Raw genomic sequence first — 25,900 nt, forward strand, 5'->3', positions numbered from 1 at the left:
AATCTCTGAGAACACACATACTGCAGTGGTAAGTGCCATGGAAAAAAAATGCTTAGAGAGATAAACTGACAGGAAAAAAAATGCTTAGAGAGATAAACTGACAGGCAGGGGGAAAAGGCAACAGAAAGTGTGAGCAGTAATTATAACGCTTCATTTATTGTCAAGCTCTCCTGTACAGGTCCGCAAGAGCAAGGACAGCTGGTGCACAAGGAAGGTATAATGGGGTTCTGAATCATGTCAAAATATCCAGGATAAATCTGTACCAAAACACTAGTGTTCTTAAATACAAAGAACACTAAAAACACAAAATGTATCTTTCTTGTTTGGTACTCAAACTATACTTAATTAACCCCTAAATTGAATAAATAAAACAATTGTATTACAGGTGTTAAACAGGATGTGGAGAAAAGGGAATCCTTTTGCACTGTTGGTATATAAATCGGTGCGGCCACTATGAAAAACAACAGTATGGAGGTTTCTTAAAAATTAAAAATAGAACTACCATATAATCCACTTATTCTACTTCTGGGTATTTATCCAAAGAAAACGAAGGCACCAACCCCAAAAGATATACACACCCTCGTGTTCAGTGCAGCATTATTTACAATAGCCAAGATATGGAAACAACCTAAGTGTTCATCAATTAATGAATGGATAAAGAAGATATCTTTTATATATATATATAAAACATATATACACACATACAATGGAATACTATTCAGCCATAAAAAAGAAGGAAATCTTGCCATTTGGAACAACATGGATGGATCTTGAGGTTATTATGCTAAATGAAATAAATCAGACAGAGAAAGACAAACATCACATGATTTCACTTATACATGGAATCTAAAAATCGAAACAAATGAACAAACAAATCAAAACAAAACTCATGGATACAGAGAACAGATCAGTGGTTATCAGAGGAGAAGGGGGTTAGGAGGTGAGTGAAAAGAGTGAAGGGGGTCGACTGCATGGTGACGGATAGAAACTATACTTATTGTGATGATCACTTTGTAGTGTATACAAATATCCAATTATTATGTTGCATACTTGAAACTAATACATTGTTCTATATCAATTTTACCTCAATAAAAAAATATATATAATTTTATGGTTGTGCAAGAACTAGTATTGGCACACGTGACTAGTCATCTGGAAAAAATTAAGTTAATTCCATATCTTATACCTTACAACTAAATATATTCCAGATAACTCAAAATTGTAAACAGTCGCACCAAAAACACAAACAGACAGAGAAACTAAAAACATGAAAATTCTCAATGGGAATTAAGAAACAGCATCTTATACTGATCAAGGCCACTCTGAAGATGAAAGAAAACCTAAAATGCCTAAAAGAAAATAAATTTCTGGGCTTCCCTGGTGGTGCAGTGGTTAAGAATCCGCCTGCCAATGCAGGGGACACAGGTTTGAGCCCTGGTTTGGGAAGATCCCACATGCCGTGGAGCAACTAAGCCCGTGCACCACAACTACTGAGCCTCTGCTCTACAGCCCGCAAGCCACAACTACTGAGCCCCCGTGCTACAACTACTGAAGCCCATGCGCCCTACAGCCCGTGCTCTACAAGAGAAGCCACTGCAATGAGAAGCCCATGCACCACAACGAAGAGTAGACCCTGCTCGCCGCAACTGGAGAAAGCCAGCGTGCAGCAACGAAGACCCAATGCAGCCAAAAATAAATGAATAAAATAAATGTTTATAAAAAAAAGAAAAGAAATTCCTGCATGCCAAAAAATATTGAAATGACAAATGAAAAATTGAGAAAAAATATTGGCTACTTACAGGCAAAGAGCTCATTTTCTTAAGAAATAAAGGGCTATCCAAACTATCGAGAAAAACAAAGCCTTCAGGAAAAGTGAGCAAAACACAAAAAGTGACAGTTCACAGAAAATACCAACGAATCAATCATATGGAAAGGTTTTGTTTTCCCTCACTCATAAGAAGAGAAACAGACGTTAAAACTATAACAATACTTTTATATATAAGATTTGCAAATATGTAAGAATTTGATAACATAGCACATTAACAAGGAGAAAGACACTCTCCTACATTGCTTGTGGCATATAAATTGAACAACCTCTACAGAGGGCAGCATCTGTCAAAATTAGAATACCCAGAAATTCTACCTTTAGGTGTTTACCTTATTCTTCCTCATGAGCAAAATGACTGGAAACAACATAAATAACCAACAGTGGGGTTAAATAAATTAGAATATAGGCACACAATAGGATATCATGCAGCCAATGACAAGAAAAGGATATTCACTCATTTCTTTGTATTCACCCAGGTATTTTGTTCAGACAATAAATATTCACTGAGTACCTATCATGCTCTAGGCACAGTGTCAGGCTCTAGAAATTTGTAACAGATAAGGTACTTAGTTTTATTCTGCTTTGTGATTTCTATACATGTTACATCTACCCCCAATGTACTAGAAATTCATTGAGGGCAGGAAATATGGTTTGACAGACTGCAGTTCCCTTACAACTAGAATAATGCCTTTCAGGTAATGATGGTTCATTATAAATAGTTCAATTAATAAATAAGTGAAAACCTTTATAAGATTTTGCCCTGTCTTCTGACTCATTCATATTTAATTTTTTTAAAGTAATAATGGAGGGACTTCCCTGGTGGTCCAGTGGTTAAGACTGTGCGCTTCCACTGCAGGGGGCATGGGTTCGATCCCTGGTTGGGGAACTAAGATCCCACATGCCATGCAGCGCAGCCATAAATTAATTAATTAATAATGGAGTTTTTATATTTCCATTATTACTTTAAAACCATAATTACAGGGATGTATTATGTCAAGCTCTTTATACAATCAGCCATAACATCTAGATAGATGAAAATAGACATGTTTGTTTTAATAAAGACTGAATTTCTCTTCTCAAAGAATTAATGATTTACACACATTCGAATTTGGGGGGGAAACAACTGGCTTGAAGATGGATGTTCATTATTCAAACCATTTGTACAAGATATTTTACAGAATTTCCATGTGGAAAAAATGATTATGTTTCCAACAAAGTACCCAATATTAATCCCCCTAAATCATTTGAAGATTATGAAACACATGGAACAAAATTCTTTTTTAAGTGAAGTAACATGGGAGTAATCCTTGGATGCTTTTTCTTGAAGTACTTCTAACACGTGCTATTGTATTTTATATAAATGAATAAACTGAGGAACAGTAACTGACCAAGGGCATTAACATCTTGATCAATATTTCGTACTTTAAAGGTATAAAACAATGTTTACTTAAACTTATTTGTGATAGTAGAGCATCACAAATGCCTGCTAACATGTCAGTCTAGAAGGGGTTCACACCTGCCTGTGTGACCCAGCAAGCTGTCTAACCTTGCTAACTTCATGTTTGCATCTGTAAAATGGGGCTAAGAATTATGTCCACATCATAGGGTTTACCACAATGTCTATCACTAATAAATGCTCTCTACTCCCAGCCAGGTAAGTGCTAATTTAGTAAATACTTTTGCTGTTTTAACTACCTTTTGTGTCCAATGTACAAATATGGAACAGAGTGAAATACTTTTGATGATAGATGAGTTGAACCAATGTACTTGAGAGCACTTTACAAACTGAAAACTGTTATATAAATGTCACTATAATAGATAATATAATAGCTATTTGTATGTATAGGAGTATGTTTACCAATTTGTAAATGCACTGGAAATTTGCTTTATAAAAACTAAGTATTCTCCCGACTTGTAATATTTTTCTTAAATATGTATATTCTTTGTTTTATAACTATAAATTCTTACATATTTGAATTATAATAATGCCCTTTTGTATTCTTAAAGAGTTGCTGAAACACGGAAATGACGTTGCACCTGAGTTATAAAATTTCAGACAGCTCCCTACCAGCAAGCCAGACTGCCATAGTTCTAGTTTATATGTCAGGGCTTCCTAAGATATGACTTCTAAGATATGACACTCAGAGGAACCTGGATTTCAAATCCAACTCAACTACTTGTTAATTGGGCAAGTTATTTAACCTTTCTATTCCTAAATTTCACTATCTGCGAAATATCTAGCTCATGAATTATTGTCAGTCAACAACATTCATAAACCGGCTTCATCAGAACCAGACACTTTTAGGCAGTAGTGATCAGTGAATAAAGCAAAGTCCCTGCTTTCATAGTTTATGCTCTAATGGGAGAAGCTGACAACAAAGAAGCAAACAAACAAGGTGCTTTCAAATAGTGCTAAGACAGTAAGATAGGATGGGGGGAGCTGCAACACTTCACTGAGCACTGAACTTTTGAACACGTGACCACCTGGGAGATAAGGATCCAAATAGTGGGAACAGCACACGCAAATGCCCTACGATGAGAAAAAGGCTTGTAGATGAGAGACAGAATGAAGGCCAGTGTGGGTGAAGCGAGGGTAGGGAAATGGGGGAAAGGAGTAGTAGATGAAGCTCAGATGATGAAGGGCTTTCTAAGTCATGATAAGGTATAGGCATCTTCAGTGAAATGGGGAGTTTTACATAGGTGAAAGATAGGGTTTGATTTACATTTTAAGATCACTCTAATTATTGTGTAGGGAATGGATTGTAGTGAGACTGGAGAGGTGGGGAGTTCAGCAAGGAGACTCTTCTGTAATCCATGTCAGATTATGGTATATTTGGACAAGGGTGCCCCACAAGAGAACACAAAAAAAGGTGTATTTTAGAAGTGGAACCAATAGAACTTGCTATTGTATTTAATGCAAGTGAACAAAAGGGAAGAATCATATGTGACTCCCAAGGTTTTAAGATTACTAACTGTAAAATAGTTATTCTTTACAACGGGACAAAAATCTGCCTCTTGCAGCTACCATATGTTAATTATAATCCTATTCCTGGGAACCTGTAAAAGAAGTCCATTCACACCTTGAAATGTTGGAAAATAATTATGTTCCCCCTAGGATTTCTTTTCTTTGTCTAAATATTTCAAATGTTTTCAATCACTACACAAATAAGAGGGGTTTAGATCCCTTTACTACTATGGGTGCTCACTTCTGAATGTCTCTCATTTTGGTTATGTGTTTTTCCATAAAAAGCATCCACCAACAAATAAAAAAAGATGTGGCCTACCCATTGCATAGCAGAATTTGCTTTCCACCTTTTTTATCCTAGACCATAGCTTTTATTAATGTCTTTTTGACAGATACTTCATAGTCATTGCCCCTCAAAATCTAGTAGATTAATACCTATGACGACGTAAGCTAGGATACAGTAAAGACCGTAAGAAAAGTATAAACGGCCAAATGAGGGTGAGTTCAGATCTGGACCTGGGAGTCAGAAATGGCTTTTATGGAGGAATTTGGACAAAGAATTTTTTTGAGTAATGGAAAAGATGCTGAGAGATGGCAATGGTGGAAACTGGAGAAAGAAAGTTATAGTGTGAGCAATGCCTGGGGCATAATAGTTCAGTTTGCTGGGTGGGGATGAGAAGCAGTGAGCAAGGTCAAAAGAGGAGGTAGGGCTGTGGAGGCCACAAACATTGCAACGAGGAATCCATCCTTAGTTTGTTAGACAAAGGTATGCTGCTGAAGGCTGAGGACTTTGTTGTTGATGTTTTTAAACCAACAGAGAGAATTTCACTTCAAGAAGATTATTCTGGTAGCAGATTTAAGTGAAGAAAGACAGAAGGAAAGAACATTGAATGCCTACAGTGGTCCAAAAAGGAAGCAAAGTGGGGTCAAACTAGGCCATTATGGAGGAGAAGGTGGGGGAAGTACAAATGCGGGGGATAGCGGGAATGGAATGTCCATAGCTTCCTAACTGTTCAGGTGGAAACAACAAACAAGGAAGTGGAAGAAAACAGGCTTGCCATTTGCAGCAACATGGGCGGACCTAGAGATTATCATACTAAGTGAAGTAAGTCAGACAGGGAAAGACAAATATCATTTGATATCACTTATATGTGGAATCTAAAATATGATACAAATGAACTTATTTACAAAACAGAAACAGACTCACAGACAGAGAAAACAAACTTATGTTTAGCAAAGGGGAAAGGGGTAACAGAGGGATAAATTAGGAATTTGGGATTAACAGATACACAGTACTATATATAAAATAGATAACCAACAAGATCCTACTATATAGCACAGGGAACTATATTCAATATCCTATAATAAACCAGAATGGAAAAGAATATGAAAAAGAATATGTATATTTATGTATAGCTGAATCACTTTGCTATATACCTGAAACATTGTAAATCAACTATACTTCAATTAAAAAAAATGTTCACAAAGATAAAACAGATTTTATACCAATACATCACTCTTCCAAACCTACCCTGATTGTAGACTTAGATATAATTATTTTTTAGACTTCCTATCACATATGTCTTTTAGCATACAAAGAGACTAAAATTTCCTGTTAAATCATAAACAGTCGAGGAACTGGTAGAAAATGGAATGAAAGAATCTTTAGCCTGATCCAGTTTCAGTGACTGTTTTAAACCCCCAAAGCTCTGCCATCCTGCTCTGCAAGAGCTGATGTGAGTACACAGGGAACACCACTGAAGCAGCAACTTGCAACTCAGAAGGAAAGCACAGCATGGAATCTCACTTGTGGCTCAAAGCTCTTCGCCTCTCAATTTGCAAGTGGTGTGAACAGCATGCCCTCTGTGCCCCGGGTAGGGCCAACTGGTGTCTTCCCTCAATGCATTTACTAAGTACTGAGGGAGCAAGAGCAGAAGGAAAAAAGAGGAGAAAAAAGGGGAGGAGAGGGGCTTCCCTCGTGGCGCAGTGGTTGAGAGTCCGCCTGCCGATGCAGAGGACACGGTTCCTGCCCCGGTCTGGGAGGATCCCACATGCCGCGGAGCGGCTGAGCCTGCGCGTCCGGAGCCTGTACTCCGCAACAGGAGAGGCCACAACAGTGAGAGGCCCACGTACCGCAAAAAAAAAAAAAAAAAAAGGGGGGGAGGAGGAAGAGGGGGGACTGCCTTAAAATGTAAAATATAGAAATGTACTTGGCAGCAAACACAATGTATTCCTATGTAAAGTAAACAGCATCATCACATTTCTTTGCTTTTCCTTCAGATTTTAGTTTTTGATGGTTAGTATATTTCCCAGCTGATTTGGTCCAAATGAAGATGCTTTTAATACTGTTTTATCATAACTTGAAAAGTATATTATTAAGAACTCAGAAGTTAAAGGAAAGCAAGAACAACAGAACCAGACTGACTTATAATTCCACCAGCCAGAGATACCATGTTATTTCTTTATTGATATCCTGCCGGACATTTTGCTATGTGCAACTTTTTTTTTTTTTTTTTTGCGGTACGCAGGCCTCTCACTGTTGTGGCCTCTCCCGTTGCGGAGCACAGGCTCTGGACGCGCAGGCTCAGCGGCCATGGCTCACGGGCCCAGCCGCTCCACGGCATGTGGGATCTTCCCGGACCGGGGCACGAACCCGCGTCCCCTGCATCGGCAGGCGGACTCTCAACCACTGCGCCACCAGAGAAGCCCTATGTGCAACTTTTTAAAATAAAATTTAGGTTCTCTTCTGTGTCCTTCTTTATTTTATGGCAACGCATATGGTGGCCTCTTCCTTTACCTCTTCCCTTCCCCTCCTGAACTATTCTGTCCTAAAACCTGGAGGAGGAGCAGAGCAAAGTCAAATGCCAGCGTTGGACAAGGAGTGCTAGGGGCCGAGGTGGTCCAGAGCACTCGAGTCCAGAAAGGAGTGGAAGGCAGGTGCACAGGAGGCTGCCGGGAGTGGAGAATTAGACTTGAGTCGGGTGAGGAGGGCGTCCATGGCAGGGGACAGCCTGGCGCCACGTCAAAGGTGATAAGGGTATTCATGCAAATGAGTGACCCAGCACAGAGCCAGAGGCCACCCGGGAGGAGAGGCCGTCCCTCAGAGCAGCAGGGTGACGTGGACCAGTGGGAACTGCAGGAAGGTGGCAAAGGCCAAGCTACCAGAGGATGCATCTTTGTGGGGCGTGGCCCTACCTGGGGTGCCTAAGCCCGAGTGGGCCGTGACGAGGGGAGGGTGAGTGCAAAGGAGGGGTCTCGGATGTAAAGCATTAAAATTATAATTTTGAGGAGAACTGGCATCCTTACAAGTTGAATTTTGAAATCCAGAAATAGTATAGCTCTCCATTTATTAAAATCTTTCATATCCCTCAAAATAGCAATATAATTTTATTCTCTTATGTTTCTTAAGTTTTCTCTTAAGTAATTACTATTTCTATTGCTGTTGTGACATATCATTTTCACATTTTTTCTCCCTTTTGGATATACAGAAAATCTACCAAGTTTAATACTTATTTATAATTAATCACCTAGATGAACTCTATTAATCTCTTAGTTTTAATAATTTTCAATTGATCCTCTTGGGTTATAACTGCTTTTGAATGTACTCAAATTAAAATTGAGCCATCATTAAATTTTGTTAATATTAAGTTACTTAAACCAAATTGCAGATGGGGAGAAAAGACTAAAAATATTTTATGTGGTCATTAATTAGTTAAACCATTTATTCATTTATCAAATATTTACTGAGCACATACCATAACCCTGGCCAAGTTACCTAATCTAGATAATTCTGTTTCCTCAACTGTAAAATGTAAATAATCAACGAGCCTACCTAAGGATTAAATAAGATAATATGTGTGAATTGCTTAGCATTGCAAATGGTGTGCACTGACAAATGTCAGCAGTGATGATGACCACGATAATGAAACACACTATAAGCTGCCCTTCCCAATGCCTGCAGAACCACCTGTAGTTGAGAGAATGATCCAGCTCTTCTGTTTGTTTTTTGAAGTCCAGCCCAGTCCATATTTCTTTTCCCTCCTCCTTCCTGACAGCCCTAATTAACTTTATTTAAAAAAAAGAGGACTCTATGAGAAATTCTTCCTACAATGTACTAACCTTCCCTTAGCTGTTATCCCCTTGCATTCCATTTTATTTGGAATTTCTGAAGCCTTGTATGCATAACAGAGCCTCAATGAATACTGATGAATTTCACACAAAATTAGAAAACTAAAAACCCCTCAAAACGTCCTCCTGCCACATGAAGATGTTAATAAATCAGGCTACTTAACAGACAAGACAATTCCATAATGAAATCTGAGATAACAATTAAACTAAACTCATTTGTGTAATAGCTTACTGAGCTATATTAAAGCACCATATACAATATTAAATTTAAGGTTAGAAATATAATAATTTAAAAATAAATATATTTTAAAATATTTAAAAAGAAGAAATATAACAATTATATTCCCCTCTCAAAAAGGATGCAATTTCAGAGTCATTTGCTGATCACTGCTCTTCAGCTTCACAGAAACCACGCCTGCTCTCTTTTTAAGTTGAAAACTGGAAAGCTACGTGTATTACCTATTAGCCAAAAGCCTGATTTCTTTCACAAAATGTGAAAATAAGTAAAATCCGACACTCTGACTTACCCACTTCAGCCAAAGTTCTGATACAGGACTCCACCGAGGCTTTCTGTGCCGGATTTGGCCAGGTGCAATTGTAAATTCTGAAGGCAGACTGAAGCAGCTGAATAAAAACTGGCTGATGTGTCTGAGAACAGAAAGAAAAGAGGCAAACTGGTCACTAAACCGTTAACACTCCTGATGCAGTATCTATGCATTATCAAAAAAGGCCCACCAAAATAAAATACTGTCGTGCCTTTTAAGTTTCAGTGCCACTTAATGAACATCTCATTCAACAAATATTTATTTTGTACCCATCTCATGAGAGGCACCACACCAGACACTATAGAAAACTGATTATTTTAACTATATTCTTAATCAGGAAAATATGGCATTTCTTGAAGCCAATGACATGGATTTAAGTATATTTTTACAATCTCTGGTTTATTTCCAAGTATAAACAGAGCAGGCATTTTGGGTTTGTTTGTTTCACTGCTTGTATGTTTTTGTTTCCTATGATCAGCAAGTAGAGGAGACAACAATTTTGACCTACAAAAACAATTTTACATGATTCTAATAGTTCATTCAAAAGTTTTCCCTAAAAAAAGTATAACTGAAATAATACTTTTATAAGAGCAATACACAATCACTGTAGAATATTTGGCAACGAAAATCACCAATAATCCTAACATGGAGAGATAATCAGTATCAACATTTTTAAGATAATTACTTCCTGAGTTTTCTTATGTATATATGCACATATATTCTTTACACGCACAAACCTGGATGACACTATGATGCAATTTTGTGGCCTGTTTCACTTTACATTGCTTCATGATCACTTTCCTTAGGCATCAATTTTTCTTTTAAAACATGATTTTTAATTGCTATATAATAAGCCACCTACAGATATACCATAATTTATTTAGCTATTCCCCTGTTTGTGGACATTTAAGGTTGATGTCAATTTTTAAGTATTATAAACACTTCAATGAAAATCTTAGTATATAAATTCGTGCGAATTCTTTCGGGATTTACTAAACTGGAATTATTGAGTCAAAATGTCTATCCATTTAAAGAATCATTACCAGTTATTTCGACACTTGGCAGTCAATCTACAGATGTGAAAGTTCCTCTTTTGCTTAGAGGGAGAGCAAAAATAATTCAGTTTGAAGATGGAGCCTCTTTATTTAAAATAAAGCTTGGGAAACTCAGAAAGCGGCATAATAGTAAATAATAGGAAAGAAGAGTGATCTTGAGAAGTGTAGGAAAGGACTTCCAGGCGTATTGAAGTTTTCTACACTCAAATAAGGTACAGAAATTCTGTGTGACAGACTCCTTTTGTACTTGTTTGTTTATATTACCTGCAGGCTGGTACTGTTGTCTGAAAAGGGAGAATTAAAAAAGCCGCTCACAACGTTCATGATTGACTCAGTAACACACTTCTCCAAAAAGGTGTCTGCGTGTTTCCTGTCTGTAGTTGTGTTGCAAACCTGGAGAGAAAAACAAAACAACTCAATGTGTTCTATCTCATCTTTGAATTATAAGTCAATACTGGAACCTTCTAAAAATTGTCATGAAATGGTTGTTTATAACATTTCTTCTGCTTTTGAAAGTTGCTTTGAATAAAAACATTTCTGGGACTTCCCTGGTGGTCCAGTGGTAAAGAATCCGACTTCCAATGCAGGGGAGATGGGTTCGATCCCTGGTCGGGGAACAAAGATCCCACATGCCGTGGGGCAACTAAGCCCGCGTGCTGCAGCTACTGAGCCCACGTGCTCTGGAGCCTGCATGCCACAACCAGAGAAGAAAAAACCTGCATGCCACAACTAGAGAGAAGCCTGTGCACCAAAATGAAGAGCCCCGTACCGCAATGAAAGATCCCGCATGCCACAACTAAGACCCAATGCAGCCAATAAATAACTAAATAACTAAATAAATATACTTAAAAAAAAATTTCTGCCTGAAATCCATTCAAAGTTTATCATTCTGTAGTAGTTTCACCTTTAAGTTTGGTTGCCATTTCATTCTTGGGCCAGAATTCTTTCACAGACCCCAGCCCCTTCTTCCAGATCTGCTTCTCCCTCCTCCTGCACACAACCTTCTCCCTCCATCCTCAAGCCTAGCTTTGCTGGAAAACACTTTTCCACTTGATGTGAGGAAATCAAAGAGGAAACAGTCATTACAAGTACAAGAAAGTGGTGAAGGTGATTAATGGTGGCTCATATCTCTCTATACATTTTCACCTCTAATACCTGGCTCAGATTAGAAAATGCAAACAGAAAATATTTGGAGAGGAAAACAGAAAGATAAGAAAAGGTCGGGCTTCCCTGGTAGCGCAGTGGTTGAGATTCTGCCTGCCGATGCAGGGTACACGGGTTCGTGCCCTGGTCCGGGAAGATCCCACATGCCGCGGGGCGGCTAGGCCCGTGAGCCATGGCCGCTGAGCCTGCACGTCCAGAGCCTGTGCTCCGCAACGGGAGAGGCCACAACAGTGAGAGGCCCGCATACCGCAAAAAAAAATAATAATAATAAATAAATAAATAAAATAAAAGGTCAAACTTGCCAACAATTTTGACTGTTCATCCCCAGATTATCTGGGAAGCATGGAGGGTGTGTTCGTGCCTTCTTCTCAGAGTTGGCTAAGCAAGAAGACAGGACACTAGAGCAAAGGGAACATCAGCAAAGAACATGGGCTCTGACCTTTATGTGGGATTAAATGAGGCTGTAATTGGTCATTCTGCTAAACAAACTGTAAATTTCCAAACATGTCAGGGTTGACAAATTGCAAAAGCTAAGATACACGATTAAAACCGAATGAAAAAAAGTTGGGTGGTGAAAAAAAAGGGCACGGAGATAAAAAAAGAATGAGTGGGGGAGAACATAGGGTGCGAGGAAGGACTCAAGAACTGGGCAGAGGAAGAATGTTTAAATATCCACGAGATTACAGTGAGTCAGTATGGTGGCCAGATGTTCCAGATGTTCTTAGACAATTTGAATTTTTATATAAGTTTTTTATTCTTTTCAATAGGTGATTAATCAAGAGTAAGGAAACGTAATTTAATCTGATATTCCTTTAAAACTCTGCACACAAGTTCACCAAAAACTCCCTCCTCAAACCATGTGTCCCAATGTTTCAGTCTGGAAAATAACAGTGTTTGCTGAATGGAGAGAGAAGAGCACAGGGTCTGTTTTGCTTCTAAGTCGCTTCCCGTTGGGGGCAGCTCACTTTTTCCCCATCTATTAAATGACACCTACCTGACAGGGGTGTCATCAGAACTAAAAGGTTTTTAGTGTGTCTAATCCCATAGTTACTGTAGAAAATGATGCAATTAAAGAAAATAAATTATGTCAAGTTATGTCATCTTTTAGTTATTGTTTCAGCACATAACATAATGTGTAGTAAATACAAAAGTTCAATAAATGTTTGTGAAAAGAATGAACCAATTAATTTTTTTTTAATGAAAGAATAAGAGAGAATAAGAAAGGACTCATTTTATCTTAGTTTAACTAAGGGTTAGACTCTATTTGTAGAATATCAAACCTCAGGTTAAAATTTAATGTGGTCCCAGATCTAATACAAAATTGATTTTCCCATGATGGGTATTAAGTAGGAATTATTTCATTTAGTATCTTACAGCACTGGTTTTTATGGTGAATTTTTCTGATACATAGGATAAAAATATATTAAAGTTGAGTAAGTAGTTGAACAATTCTACCATAACCAGCCCAGAGAAGCTTCTTCCTCATCCAGTGACATTTCACACAATTGAACGGGGCTTTCTGGAGCTACTATAGAATCACACTACATTACCCGCAACTGATCATTTGCTAAAGAACCCCACAGATTTGCTTTAGTCAGTGGATTAATTAATAAAAGTTATCTATAATACTTCTAGATGAAGGCTTTCCTCAAAATCCTGGTCGTGGAAATTCTGGGCTTACACAACTGTGTGGAACCTATTCCTCAATTCATTTGAACAAGAAATTCAAATAATGTTCAAGATACTTTTTATGCCTCAGATGAATGACAACTTTTTCACCTTTAGAGCCTGTATCTTACACTGCAATATTATGGACAGGCAAGAGATAAGGAAGCCACTTTTTTAATTAAAGTCCTTAAAAATTTTTCAGGAAATAAGGAACCTAATTATTAGCAATATTTCTTTATCTTGTCTTTTATTTATTTTTACTGTTTCTTCCCAATAAAGATTAGAAATGGCTCAAATAAAATTACATCATATTAAATTAATTTTTATGTGTAATACATATATTTTTAAAGTTTCTGTTTGCAGATATTATTCACATACCATTATTTCCTATCAAACATTCCCATGTACCATCATTATTTAAACACTTATTTCAAAACGCTATATTTATTCCATTACTCTAATGCACCATCATGCTTTAATCCATTTTTGGAATGAGTTTAGTTAGGTATACGTAGATAAAAAATACAAATCATTTTCTTATTTTCTTAGCTATTTCTTTCCTGCGAGTCTTATGTGATTCCCCCCCGCCCCCCAATTATTGTTATTATACAGGATTATGCAAAATTATTATTTTTACTTTCAGATTTTGGGGGTATATTTCACCAAAAGAGGAATCACCAGATGAGGTTATATAGACAGTTCTGTACTACTTGCTGGGCTCATCCTCTAAAACAATAAATTTACAATGATATCAACAACCTATCTGTGCATACACAGGATGTTCCTTCATTACCATCAACTAGCTCTAGCTTTCGGGCTCTGGTTAGGTTCAGCTGATGCGACGCACTGGCAGAAGATCACAGAGTGGAAGAGAAAGAAGTCAGGTACCTACTCTGCCTCTGCCTCTACCTGCATCCCAATCTCCATTCTCCTCGTTGAGGCTTCAGCAGTGTCTGTGTCTCTGGGTATAGCTTCTGCTGGAGCCCTTCTGCAATGTCTCCAAGTTCTCTCTGGGCTCTGGTAACACTGGTGCCACCCTTGCCCCTTCAGGCCTGGGGTGGCAATAGCTTTGCATTGTTACCAATTCCTGGATGCTTCCCTGTCACTCCTGGTTCCTTTAACCCTTCCCACACCTCTTGGAGTGTGCCATCTGTTTGCTGCTAGAACTGTTATCTCTGTAAATTATAATGACTTTTGCCAGTTTAATGATACCTAAAAGTTATTTTATCTGGCACTTCTGACATTGCTAACAAGGCAGGGCATTTTTCACATAATAATTTCATGTCTATATTTTGTCACGTAGAGATGATTCAAACCCTCTAAGCCACTTTAAAATGAAACATGGATAATGACTGTATATTACATATCAGTAAACGTATTTTACATAATAAACTTTTCAGCAGTCATTTCACATGTATTTTCACATTCTGACTCTTTAGAATATTCCTTTCATTACATTTCATGGTGTAAAATAATTTTTAGCATTCAGGCACTGTTTTTTTCTATTTGGGTCATTTCCATTTGTTTAATATAAAGAAGGAAAAATCCCTTCCATGAAAGAAAAGAATATTCTGTACATTTTTGTTCTAGGTTTTTTTGGGAGTCCTTCTCCCATCTCCATCCACATGTTGACTCCTACTTAACTTTTAAAGCTATCTGAATTTGCTGCTGTAGGTGACCCGATTCATGCATTCTGATTAGTTTTTTTCCATACTGATATCCAATTGTCCTCCAAACATTGATTTAATAGTAATTTCTTGCCTCACTCTCAGGTTACTTGAATTTTATCTTATAGTGTATCACTAATCACTGTTTAAATCTCTCCTCATATCTCTGGTATGCTCCACGTATCATTATTTTTTAAGTATTTTAATTCAATTCTATAAGAATGAAATGATTTTCAATTTGAAATGTGTTTTACACTGGAAAAACAAGTCTACCTTCATTGTCCTTTCCAAGAAAAAAAAAATCACCTTTTGAAATATCTGTCCTTTTCTGCTTCCAGATGAATTTTACTACGCACCTATAAAATTTCATGGACTATCACTTAGGGACATAAATTGTTAAATTAAAACTATTAGACTAGGAGTTAGAACAGTGAACCAAACAAAACAAAGTCCCTACTCTACTGAAACTCTGATTCTAATCAAAAGAGACACACAATATACAAATTAACAAACATATAAGCGGTAAAAATAGAGCAAATAAATAGACTTTCAGAAAAATAAAAAGCAAGTAGTGCAGGCAATACAGCAGGAGGAGTAGGTACAGAGAAGGATTACTATTTTATCTAAATTGCTTGGAGAACTTCTCTGTATAAGGTAACATTTTAACAAAGAACCAAAGGAAGTGAAGAAATAGCCATGGAGGTTTCTGGGGGAAGAGCAAGTAAAAATCTGTCTCCACCATTAGAATGTAAGTCCCTAGACACCAGGAGCTGCTCTGTCTTGGTCCCCACTGCACATGCAGTACCTTAGCACATAGTACGTATTTAAAATTATTGGTTGAACAAATAAACATTAAGCATAATTTCTAGATATAATTATTTCTGAGATTTCTCCCCTTGTATATATGATGTCCCTTCTTTCTCCTGCTCTAAAAGTGACTGTTACTCTTCCAAAGATGACAGATTGGGTTAAATAAGTTATCATACATACACTGGAGCAGCCCTGTCCAAGAGGACTTTCGGCAATGATGGAAATCTTCTATATCTGGGTTGTTCAAGATAATAATCACTAGACATGTGCTTATTCAGCACTTGAAATGGCTTTTTTAATTTTATTTTATCTAATTAAATTTAAATGTGGCAAGTTGCTACCCTACTGGATAGGGCAGCTCTCGCCAGTAATATACTTTTGATCATACAGACCACGGAATACAAATCTTAAAAATCATTTTTTTATTCCTCATAGGCAGTAAAAATGTTCTTATAAATATCTGAGGTGATATCTCATATTTATTTTAATTTGCATTCCTTTATTTATGAGGCCAAAACTTTTCCAAACATTCGCTTTTAATATCTCCTTTTTATGTGAGTCATCTGTGCCTACACTTTCTTAGAATTTTAAATTCATTTTTTAAAAGGTAATATATATTGATGTTAAGAAAAATATTAACTGTAGGAACCCTGTAAAAAATAGAAAAATACAAAATGGAAAACAAAAATTATCCATAATCTCAAAATCCAAACAAAACCATGGTTAACATCTTGGAATCTTTTCTTCTAATCTTTTTGCTCCTATATATTTTACATAATAGAAATAATTCTGGATAAGCGGTTTTTTTATTCCCCTTTTAATACTCATCACTCAATCATTAGTACTTCTCATATCATTAAAAATCTTCAGGGTTTCCCTGGTGGCACAGTGGTTGAGAGTCCGCCTGCCGATGCAGGGGACACGGGTTTGTGCCCCAGTCTGGGAAGATCCCACATGCCGCGGAGCGGCTGGGCCCGTGAGCCATGGCCGCTGAGCCTGCGCGGCCAGAGCCTGTGCTCCGCGACGGGAGAGGCCACAGCAGTGAGGGGCCCGCGTACAGCAAAAAAAAAAAAAAAAAAAAACTTCAAAAAATAATCAGTGATACTATAACTTAAATCTTTTAGATATATCATAATTTGTTGAACCATTTCTCTATTATTAAATATGTAAACTATTTCCTACTGTATTTTATTATAAAAGTATGTTGAACTTCCTTGCCCATAAATCCTTGATATCATTTCTAATTATTTCCTAAGGACAGATTCTTGGAAGGTAAATTACTTGACACATTAAAAAGGTATGAAGGCTTTTTTTAATGTACTACCAAAATGCTTTTCAAAAAGAGCATAAATTTACTCTCATCAGCAAGGTATGTGAACCGACATTTAATATTACCGTTTTACTTTTATCTTTTTAGTCTTAAACTTTGACAGTTAGAAATTAGATCTTATTTTCCTTTTTATTTTCTTAAAATTATTAACAGTTGACTATTTTCTCAGGGATTTACTTGTATGTCCTCCTCTATAAACCATGAATGCCTGAATTTGGCTCATTTTATCATTAGATTGTTATAGTGCTTTTCTTATCTATCTATCTATCTATTTATATGTTCTTTGTATAAAGGTTATTAGCCTTTTTTTAATGTAGAGTAACTTTTTCTATTTTGATGTTCTTTTATTTTTATGATGTTTTTATATACTTAAGTTTTAAATTTTCAAATAGTGAAATGTTTTTTCCTTAGCTAATTTCATCTATTGCTCTTATGCTTAAAAATAACTCTCTCATCCAAAGACAGACAAATATCCACCTACACTTCCAACCATTTTTATCATTTCACATTTATCTCTAAAATCTATTGCAATTTACGCTAATGTATGATGTGAGGACATGAACTGAGTTCATTTCACCCCAAATAGCCAGGGTCTTCAAATGTCATTTTGATTTAGTTCAAATCAACAATTTTTATTGAATGCCCATATTCCATGCCAAGGACATTCTGTGTACCTGGGATCCATCAGTGAACAACAAAACATATAAAAGTCACAACCCTAATGGAGTTTATTATTTTTAATTTAATAATCCAGGGGTAGGCAAACTATCATGGGTCAAATCTAGCCATATCTATTTATTTATATATTGTCTATGACTCCTTTTCCTTTAGTAATTGTTATAAGACCTGTGATAGTAGCCTGAAAAACTATCAAGATCTGCACAGAAAACGTTTGCTGATCACCGGAAATAACCCATCATTTCCCTACTAATAGGTGATAATTTCTTTATTATATCTTAATATCTTACATAAGGAAAAATCTTTTTCTGGCTATTTATTCCATTCCATTGACAGGCCCACTTAATTCTATGCTAAAACCACACAATTTGTTTTCAAATTCACTTTTTAAATATTTTTAGCTTCAGATGATATTTATTTATTTATTCCACAAATACTGGGAATTCCCCGGTTGGGACTCAGGGCTTTCACTGCCATGGCCCGGGTTCAGTCCCTGGTTGGGAAACTGGGATCCCGCGGGCCACATGGTGCAGCCTAAATAAATACATAAATAATAACACAAATACTGAGTATCTACTATGTTTGAGACGCTGTTCTAGGTCAGCTATGCAGCAGTGAACCAAACAGACAAAATCTCTGCCTTTCTTTTGTTTCAGCAGAAACAAGCACAAATACATATAAACACATCAGGTGGGGATAAAATGAAGCAAATGAAAGAGGGACGGAAGGAAGACATTGTTACTTTACACCAGGTAGTCAGTCAAGGCCTCTCTGAAGACTTTAGGCAAGGGCCTGAAAGAAGTCACGAGAATGGAGGGTACCTGGGGGATGAGAGCATCCCAGGCAGATGCAAAGATGCTGAGATGAGAGTGTGTTTGCCATATCTGAGGAGCAGCAAGAGGCCACCAGATGAAGCAGAGAGCTAGGTAGGGGGAGAACAAGAGCACACTGGGAAGTAAGGGCGGGGATGGGGGTGTTTGTTGGACAGGGGAAAGCGCAATCATGTAGTGGTTTTACTCTGTGAGGAATCTGAGCAGAGGAGTGACCTGAATCAAAGTTCTTCCTCTTTTTTAATCATTATAGCTGCTGTATAGAGAACAGATGATGAAGGGAGGGGGCAAGAGTAGAAGCAGGGAAGACAGGTTATGAAGCTACTGAAGTTATCCAGATGAGAGTTAATGGTACCTTGTTGCAGGGTGGCACTGATCAAAGTATTCAGAGGTAGTCAGATTTTGAATATTTTAAGGTTAATGCTTGCAGAATTTGCTAAAGGATTAAACTGAAGAGCAAGAAAATAAGAGTTACAGATGACACCAAGATTTTTATGCCCGAATGCCTAGACTGAATGATGGAATTGCCGTTTACTGAGATACAAATGACTTGAGAAGGAATTAATTTTAGTGGGCCATGAAAGTGAATGAAGAGTCTGAGGTTCGATAGCCAACTGGAGATGTCTCATGGGCAGCGAGATATGTGAGACTATCAGGGGAAGGACCCAAGCTTCAACCAGCGTGGGATTAAAGTTAGGAGAGTGGATGAGATCAGCAAGCAAGTGACTGTAGACAGAGAAGGGAGCAAGTCTAAGGTTTAAGCCTGGCACATTTCAATATTTAGAAGCTGGGAAGATTTGGAGGAAACAGCAAAGGAGATTGAAAGGGAGTGGCCAGTGAGGTGGGAGCAGGGCTGATATCCTGGGGGCCTAGTGAGGACAGGTTTCAAGAAGGAATCAATCAACTATGATAAACCTGAAATTGACTTGAAGGGCAGGACAGGGGCCAACCAATCATCAGTCGAGAAGAGCCAAACAAGTGCTCATCCCATCTGGGCACCATCAGTATAATTCAGCATGAAAACTGAGGAGAAAAACAGAATTACAACTGAGGGAAAGGTGCTACACACAAAATAATATTTACAGAATATTTACACTCTTCACTTGGCTGCAATGTTAGCTAATAAGGGCATATTCAAAGAAGGCTTTAGAATGAGACTTTTCGATGGCTCGTTCAACTTCAGAAAGTGAAGAAAATAATGGAATCAACTCATCAAGGAAAGAAAACCTACACAATCCTATCAAATTAGAGAACCTAGAAAGTGTGTTTCAGAGTACATATAAATTTATCTTTACTCCCATTTCCTACCTATTTGGTAAGCTAAACAAAGGGAGAGAATGCTCAAGTGATCTCTTTGGAAATGAAATACTCTGATTTGTCTTGTTTAGCAATGACTGATGGGGCAATGACATGACAATGTGTTAGGTGTGTCTCTAAGTTATCCCTCGGTCTAATTTCATCTGCCAGTACATCATTTAGGGTATTGCTGGCCATTACAGAATCTTGAAATTGATAGCAAAATTGAGAACATCTTCAAAAGAAAAGGGAGTCTGACACTGAACACTGCCCCCCCCCAAATGCTTTCTAATGATGACTCAAATCCCCTCACTTTGCAACAACAATCAGTTATGAAGGCAAAGGAAAGCATTTCTGCCCTACAAACACCAATTTTAGCTGCACTGGCACGGAGATCAAAGTGGGCTGCCGTTAAATGCTCTAAAGGACAGTAGAGCAAATTTTCATGTATCTAACAGCTTTGCTGCCTATCTAAACCTGGTATATTTACAGGACATGGATGCAGTCTCTGTCAGAAAATCAGAATAGAGTAAGGACGTGAAACAATCCAGTGCAAATAAACAAATAAAAATAAATAAAATTAATAAAAATTAAAAATAAACAAATTTAGTTCATTAAAGGCAGTCTTTCAGAAAGCTTTTCTTATATGGGTCTTACCAAGATAACAGACAAGGGGGTACAAACAGGAAACTAAAAGATACTAATTAAGGGGACTCTTTAGAGAGCTTTACCAAGAGCAAACAAAAAGAACTTGCTGGTGCTGACTCCTGAGAAACATGAGGAGAAAGGCGGAAGGTGGTACGAGGGCCACTACATATTAATAGTTCATTTGCCTTCTAAATAGGATTGCTTTCCAAATTTCTACTAAAATAATCATCTGCTTCGTGCTGGCTGGACCCTGCCTGAAGCACTGGGTTCCATCGCAAATGCCATATGTTTAAAATACTGACAAATTAGAAAGAACTCAAAACTGTACTGAAAACAAGGAGCCCAGAAGCCTTAACAGAAGAGGAACCACTGAAAGTCATGGAGAAAATAATGGGAGACATGAGGACTGTCGTGACACATTTGAGAAGCTATTGTGGAAAGACCCCTGAAATAGGCTGCCACAGACCTCCCAGCTCTGTTACTAGCCAGGCGAGTCACTCCATGCTAGGAAATTAATCTCTCTGGAACTCAGGAACAAAATTAGGAGGTCAGCCTAGATGATCTTAAGTTCCTTTAAGTTGAATAATTTTGCCATTTCAAACTACATCATCAGCGAGGAGAATAGTAAACACCCACATTCTTCCTGAATGGAATCATTCTATGCTGCTAGAGAAGGAAAGAATAAGTAAAAATTATAATAGATAAAAATCTGGGGCCCTGAACCAAGACGGTGGAGTAGAAGGATGTGCTCTCACTCCCTCTTGTGAGAACACAAGAATCACAACTAGCTGCTGGACAATCATCAACAGAAAGACACTGGAAATCACCAAAAAAGATACCCCACATCCAAAGACAAAGGAGAAGCCACAGTGAGATGGGAGGAGGGGCGCAATCACATAAAATCAAATCCCGTAACTGCTGGGTGGGTGACTCACAGACTGGACAGCACTTATACCACATAAGTCCACCCATTGGAGTGAAGGTTCTGAGCCCCACAACAGGCTCCCCAACCTGGGAGTCTGGCAACGGGAGGAGGAATTCCTAGAGAATCAGACTTTGAGGGCTAGTGGGATTTGACTGCAGCACTTCAACAGGACTGGGGGAAACACAGACTCCACTATTGGAGGGGACACACAAAGTAGTGTTCGCATCGGGACCCAGGAGAAGGAGCAGTGACCCCAGGGGAGACTGAACCGTACCTACCTGCTAGTGTTGGAGGGCCTCCTGCAGAGGCCAGGGGTGGCTGTGTCTCACAGTGAATACAAGGACACTGGCAGCAGAAGTTCTGGGAAGTACTCCTTGGCGTGAGCCCTCCAAGAGCCCACCATTAGCCCCACCAGAGAGCCCGGGTAGGTTCCAGTGTTGGGTGGCCTCAGACCAAACAACCAACAGGGAGGGAACTCAGCCCAACCCATCAGCAGACAAGCAGATTAAAGTTTTACTGAGATCTGCCCACCAGAGAAACAGCCAGCACTACCCACCACAGGTCCCTCCCATTAGGAAACATGTACAAGCCTTTTAGATAGCCTCATGCACCAGAGGGCAGACAGCAGAAGCAAGAAGAACTACAATCCTGCAGCCTGTGGAGAGAAAGCAAATTCACAGAAAGATAGACGAGATGAAAAGGCAGAGGGCTATGTACCAGATGAAGGAACAAGATAAAACCCCAGAAAAACAACTAAATGAAGTGGAGATAGGCAACATTCCAGAAAAAGAATTCACAATAATGATAGTAAAGATGATCCAGGATCTCGGAAAAAGAATGGAGGCAAGGATAGAGAAGATGCAACAAATGTTTAACAAAGACCTAGAAGAATTAAAGAACAAACAAACAGAGATGAACAACACAATAACTGAAATGAAACTACACTAGAAGGAATCAATAGCATAATAACTGAGGCAGAAGAACAGATAAGTGACCTGGAAGACAGAATGGTGGAATTCACTGCTGCGGAACAGAATAAAGAAAAAGAATGAAAAGAAATGAAGAAAGCCTAAGAGACCTCTGGGGCAACAGTAAACGCAACAACATTTGCATTATAGGGGTCCCAGAAGGAGAAAGGACCAGAGAAAATATTTGAAGAGATTACAGTCGAAAACATCCCTAACATGGGAAAGGAAAGAGCAACACAAGTCCAGGAAACGCAGCAAGTCCCACACAGGATAAACCCAAGGAGAAATATGCCAAGACACATAGTAATCAAATTGGCAAATATTAAAGACAAAGAAAAATTATTGAAAGCAGCAAGGGAAAAACAACAAATAACATACAAGGGAATTCCCATAAGGTTAACAACTGATTTCTCAGCAGAAACTCTACAGCCAGAAGGCGGTGGCATGATATACTTAAAGTGATGAAAGGGAAGAAACTACAACCAAGATTACTCTACCCGGCAAGGATCTCATTCAGAAATCAAAAGCTTTACAGATAACCAAAGGCTAAGAGAATTCAGCACCACCAAACCACCTCTAAAACAAATGCTACAGGAACTTCTCTAAGTGGCAAACACAAGAGAAGAAAAGGACCTACAAAAACAAACCCAAAACAATTAAGTAAATGGTCATAGGAACATACATATCGATAATTACCTTAAACGTGAATGGATTAAATGCTCCAGCCAAAAGGCACAGGCTTGCTGAAGGGATATAAAAACAAGACCCATCTATATGCTGTCTACAAGAGACCCACTTCAGACCTAGGGACACATACAGACTGAAAGTGAGGGGATGGAAAAAGATATTCCATGCAAATGGAAATCAAAAGAAAGCTGGAGTAGGAATACTCATATCAGATAAAATAGACTTTAAAATAAAGAATGTTACAAGAGACAAGGAAGGACACATAATGATCAAGGGATCAATCCAAGAAAAAGATATAACAATTATATATGCACCCAACATAGGAGAACCTCAATACATAAGGCAACTGCTAACAGCTATAAAAGAGGAAATTGACAGTAGCACAATAGTAGTGGGGGACTTTAACATCTCACTTACACCAATGGACAGATCATCCAAAATGAAAATAAATAAGGAAACAGAAGCTTTAAATGAGACAATAGACCAGATAGACTTAACTGATATTTATAGGACATCCTATCTAAAACAGCAGATTACACTTTCTTCCCAAATGCGCACAGAACATTCTCCAGGATAGATCACATCTTGGGTCACAAATCAAGCCTCAGTAAATTTAAGAAAATGTAAATCATATCAAGCATCTTTTCTGATTACAACACTATGAGATTAGAAAACAACTACAAGGAAAAAAACATAAAAAACACAAACACATGGAGGCTAAACAATACGTTACTAAATAACCAAGAGATCACTGAAGAAATCAAAGAAGAAATCAAAAAATACCTAGAGACAAATGACAATGAAAACACGATGATCCAAAACCTATTGGATGCAGCAAAAGCAGTTCTAAGAGGGATGTTTATAGCTATACAAGCCTACCTCAAGAAACAAGAAAAACCTCAAATAAACAATCTAAACTTACACCTAAAGGAACTAGAGAAAGAAGAACAAACAAAACCCAAAGTTAGCAGAAGGAAAGAAATCATAAAGATCAGATCAGAAATAAATGAAATGGAAACAAAGAAAACAAGAGCAAAGACCAATAAAACTAAAAGCTGGTTCTTTGAGAAGATAAGCAAAATTGATAAACCATTAGCCAGACTCATCAAGAAAAAGAGGGAGAGGACTCAAATGAATAAAATTAGAAATGAAAAAGGTGAAGTTATAAAAGACAACGCAGAAATACAAAGCATCCGAAGAGACTACTACAAGCAACTCTATGCCAATAAAATGGACAACCTGGAAGAAATGGACAAATTCTTAGAAAGGTATAACCTTCCAAGACTGACAAGAAGAAATAGAAAATATGAACAGACCAATCGCAAGTAATGAAATTGAAAATGTGATTAAAAATCTTTCAACAAACAAAAGCCCAGGACCAGATGGCTTCACAGGTGAATTCTATCAAACATTTAGAGAAGAGCTAACACCCATTCTTCTCAAACTCTTCCAAAAAATTGCAGAGGAAGGAACACTCCCAAACTCATTCTATGAGGCCACTATCACCCTGATACCAAAACCAGACAAAGATACTACAGGAAGATGGCGGAAGAGTAAGACGCGGCGATCACGTTCCTCCCCACAGATACACCAGAAATACATCTACGCATGGAACAACTCCTACAGAGCATCTACTGAACGCTGGCAGAAGACCTCAGACCTCCCAAAAGGCAAGAAACCCCCCACGTACCTGGGTAGGGCAAAAGAAAAAACTAAACAGAGACAAAAGGATAGGGACGGGTCCTGCACCAGCGGGAGAGAGCTGTGAAGGAGGAAAAGTGTCCACACACTAGGAAGCCCCTTCGCGGGTGGAGGCTTCGGGAGGCGGAGTGGGGGAGCTTGGGAGCCGCGGAGGAGAGCACAGCAACAGGGGTGCGGAGGACAAAGCGGACAGATTCCAGTGCAGAGGATCGGGCCGACCGGCACTCACCAGCCGAGAGGCTTGTCTGCTCGCCCGCCGGGGCGGGCGGGACTGGGAGCTGAGGCTCCGGCTTTTGTCGGAGCGCCGGGAGAGGACTGAGGTTGGCGGCGTGAACACAGCCTGCAGGGCGTTAGTGCACCGCGGCTGGCCGGGAGAGAGTCCGGGGAGAAGTCTGGAACTGCCGAAGAGGCAAGAGACTTTTACGTCCCTCTTTGTTTCCTGGTGCACGAGGAGAGGGGATTAAGAACGCTGCTTGAGAGAGCTCCAGGGACGGGCGCGAGCCGCGGCTAAAAGTGCGGAGCCCAGAGACAGACATGAGATGCTAGGGCCGCTGCTGCCGCCACCGGGAGGCCTGTGTGCGAACACAGGTCACTAGCCACACGCCCTTCCGGGGAGCCTGTGCAGCCCGCCACTGCCAGGGTCCCGGGATCCAGGGACAACTCCCCCGGGAGAACGCACAGGCGCGCCTCAGGCTGCAACGTCTCGCCGGCCCCTGCTGCCGCAGGCCCGCCCCACACTCCGTGCCCCTCCCTACCCCCGGGCCTGAGTGAGCCAGAGCCTCCGAATCAGCGGCTCCTTTAACCCCGTCCTGTCTGAGCAAAGAACAGACGCCCTCCTGCGACCTACACGCACAGGCGGGGCTAAATCCAAAGCTGAGCCCCTGGGAGCTGTGAGAACAAAGAGAAAGGGAAATCTCTCCCAGCAGCCTCAGAAGCAGCGGATTAAAGCTCCACAATCAACTTGATGTACCTGCATCTGTGGAATACATGAATAGACAACGAATCAT

The 25,900-nt window shown here is 38.9% G+C and overlaps 1 protein-coding gene across 4 annotated transcripts in view; it reads right to left on the reverse strand.

Annotated features, from left to right (window-relative positions):
• The window catches only part of ITPR2 (inositol 1,4,5-trisphosphate receptor type 2), a 533,444-nt gene that overhangs the window by 240,508 nt on the left and 267,036 nt on the right, over positions 1-25,900 (reverse strand). For all 4 annotated transcript variants that reach the window (XM_067695972.1, XM_067695968.1, XM_067695971.1 and 1 more), the window contains 2 exons: positions 10,786-10,914; positions 9,449-9,569 (listed from right to left, as the gene is read on the reverse strand). In XM_067695972.1, coding sequence (XP_067552073.1) covers positions 9,449-9,569; positions 10,786-10,914 — 250 coding nt within the window. The remainder of the gene's footprint in view (positions 1-9,448; positions 9,570-10,785; positions 10,915-25,900) is intronic.

This window comes from Pseudorca crassidens, chromosome 11, assembly GCF_039906515.1.
Source record: "Pseudorca crassidens isolate mPseCra1 chromosome 11, mPseCra1.hap1, whole genome shotgun sequence".
Taxonomy (NCBI): Eukaryota; Metazoa; Chordata; class Mammalia; order Artiodactyla; family Delphinidae; genus Pseudorca; species Pseudorca crassidens.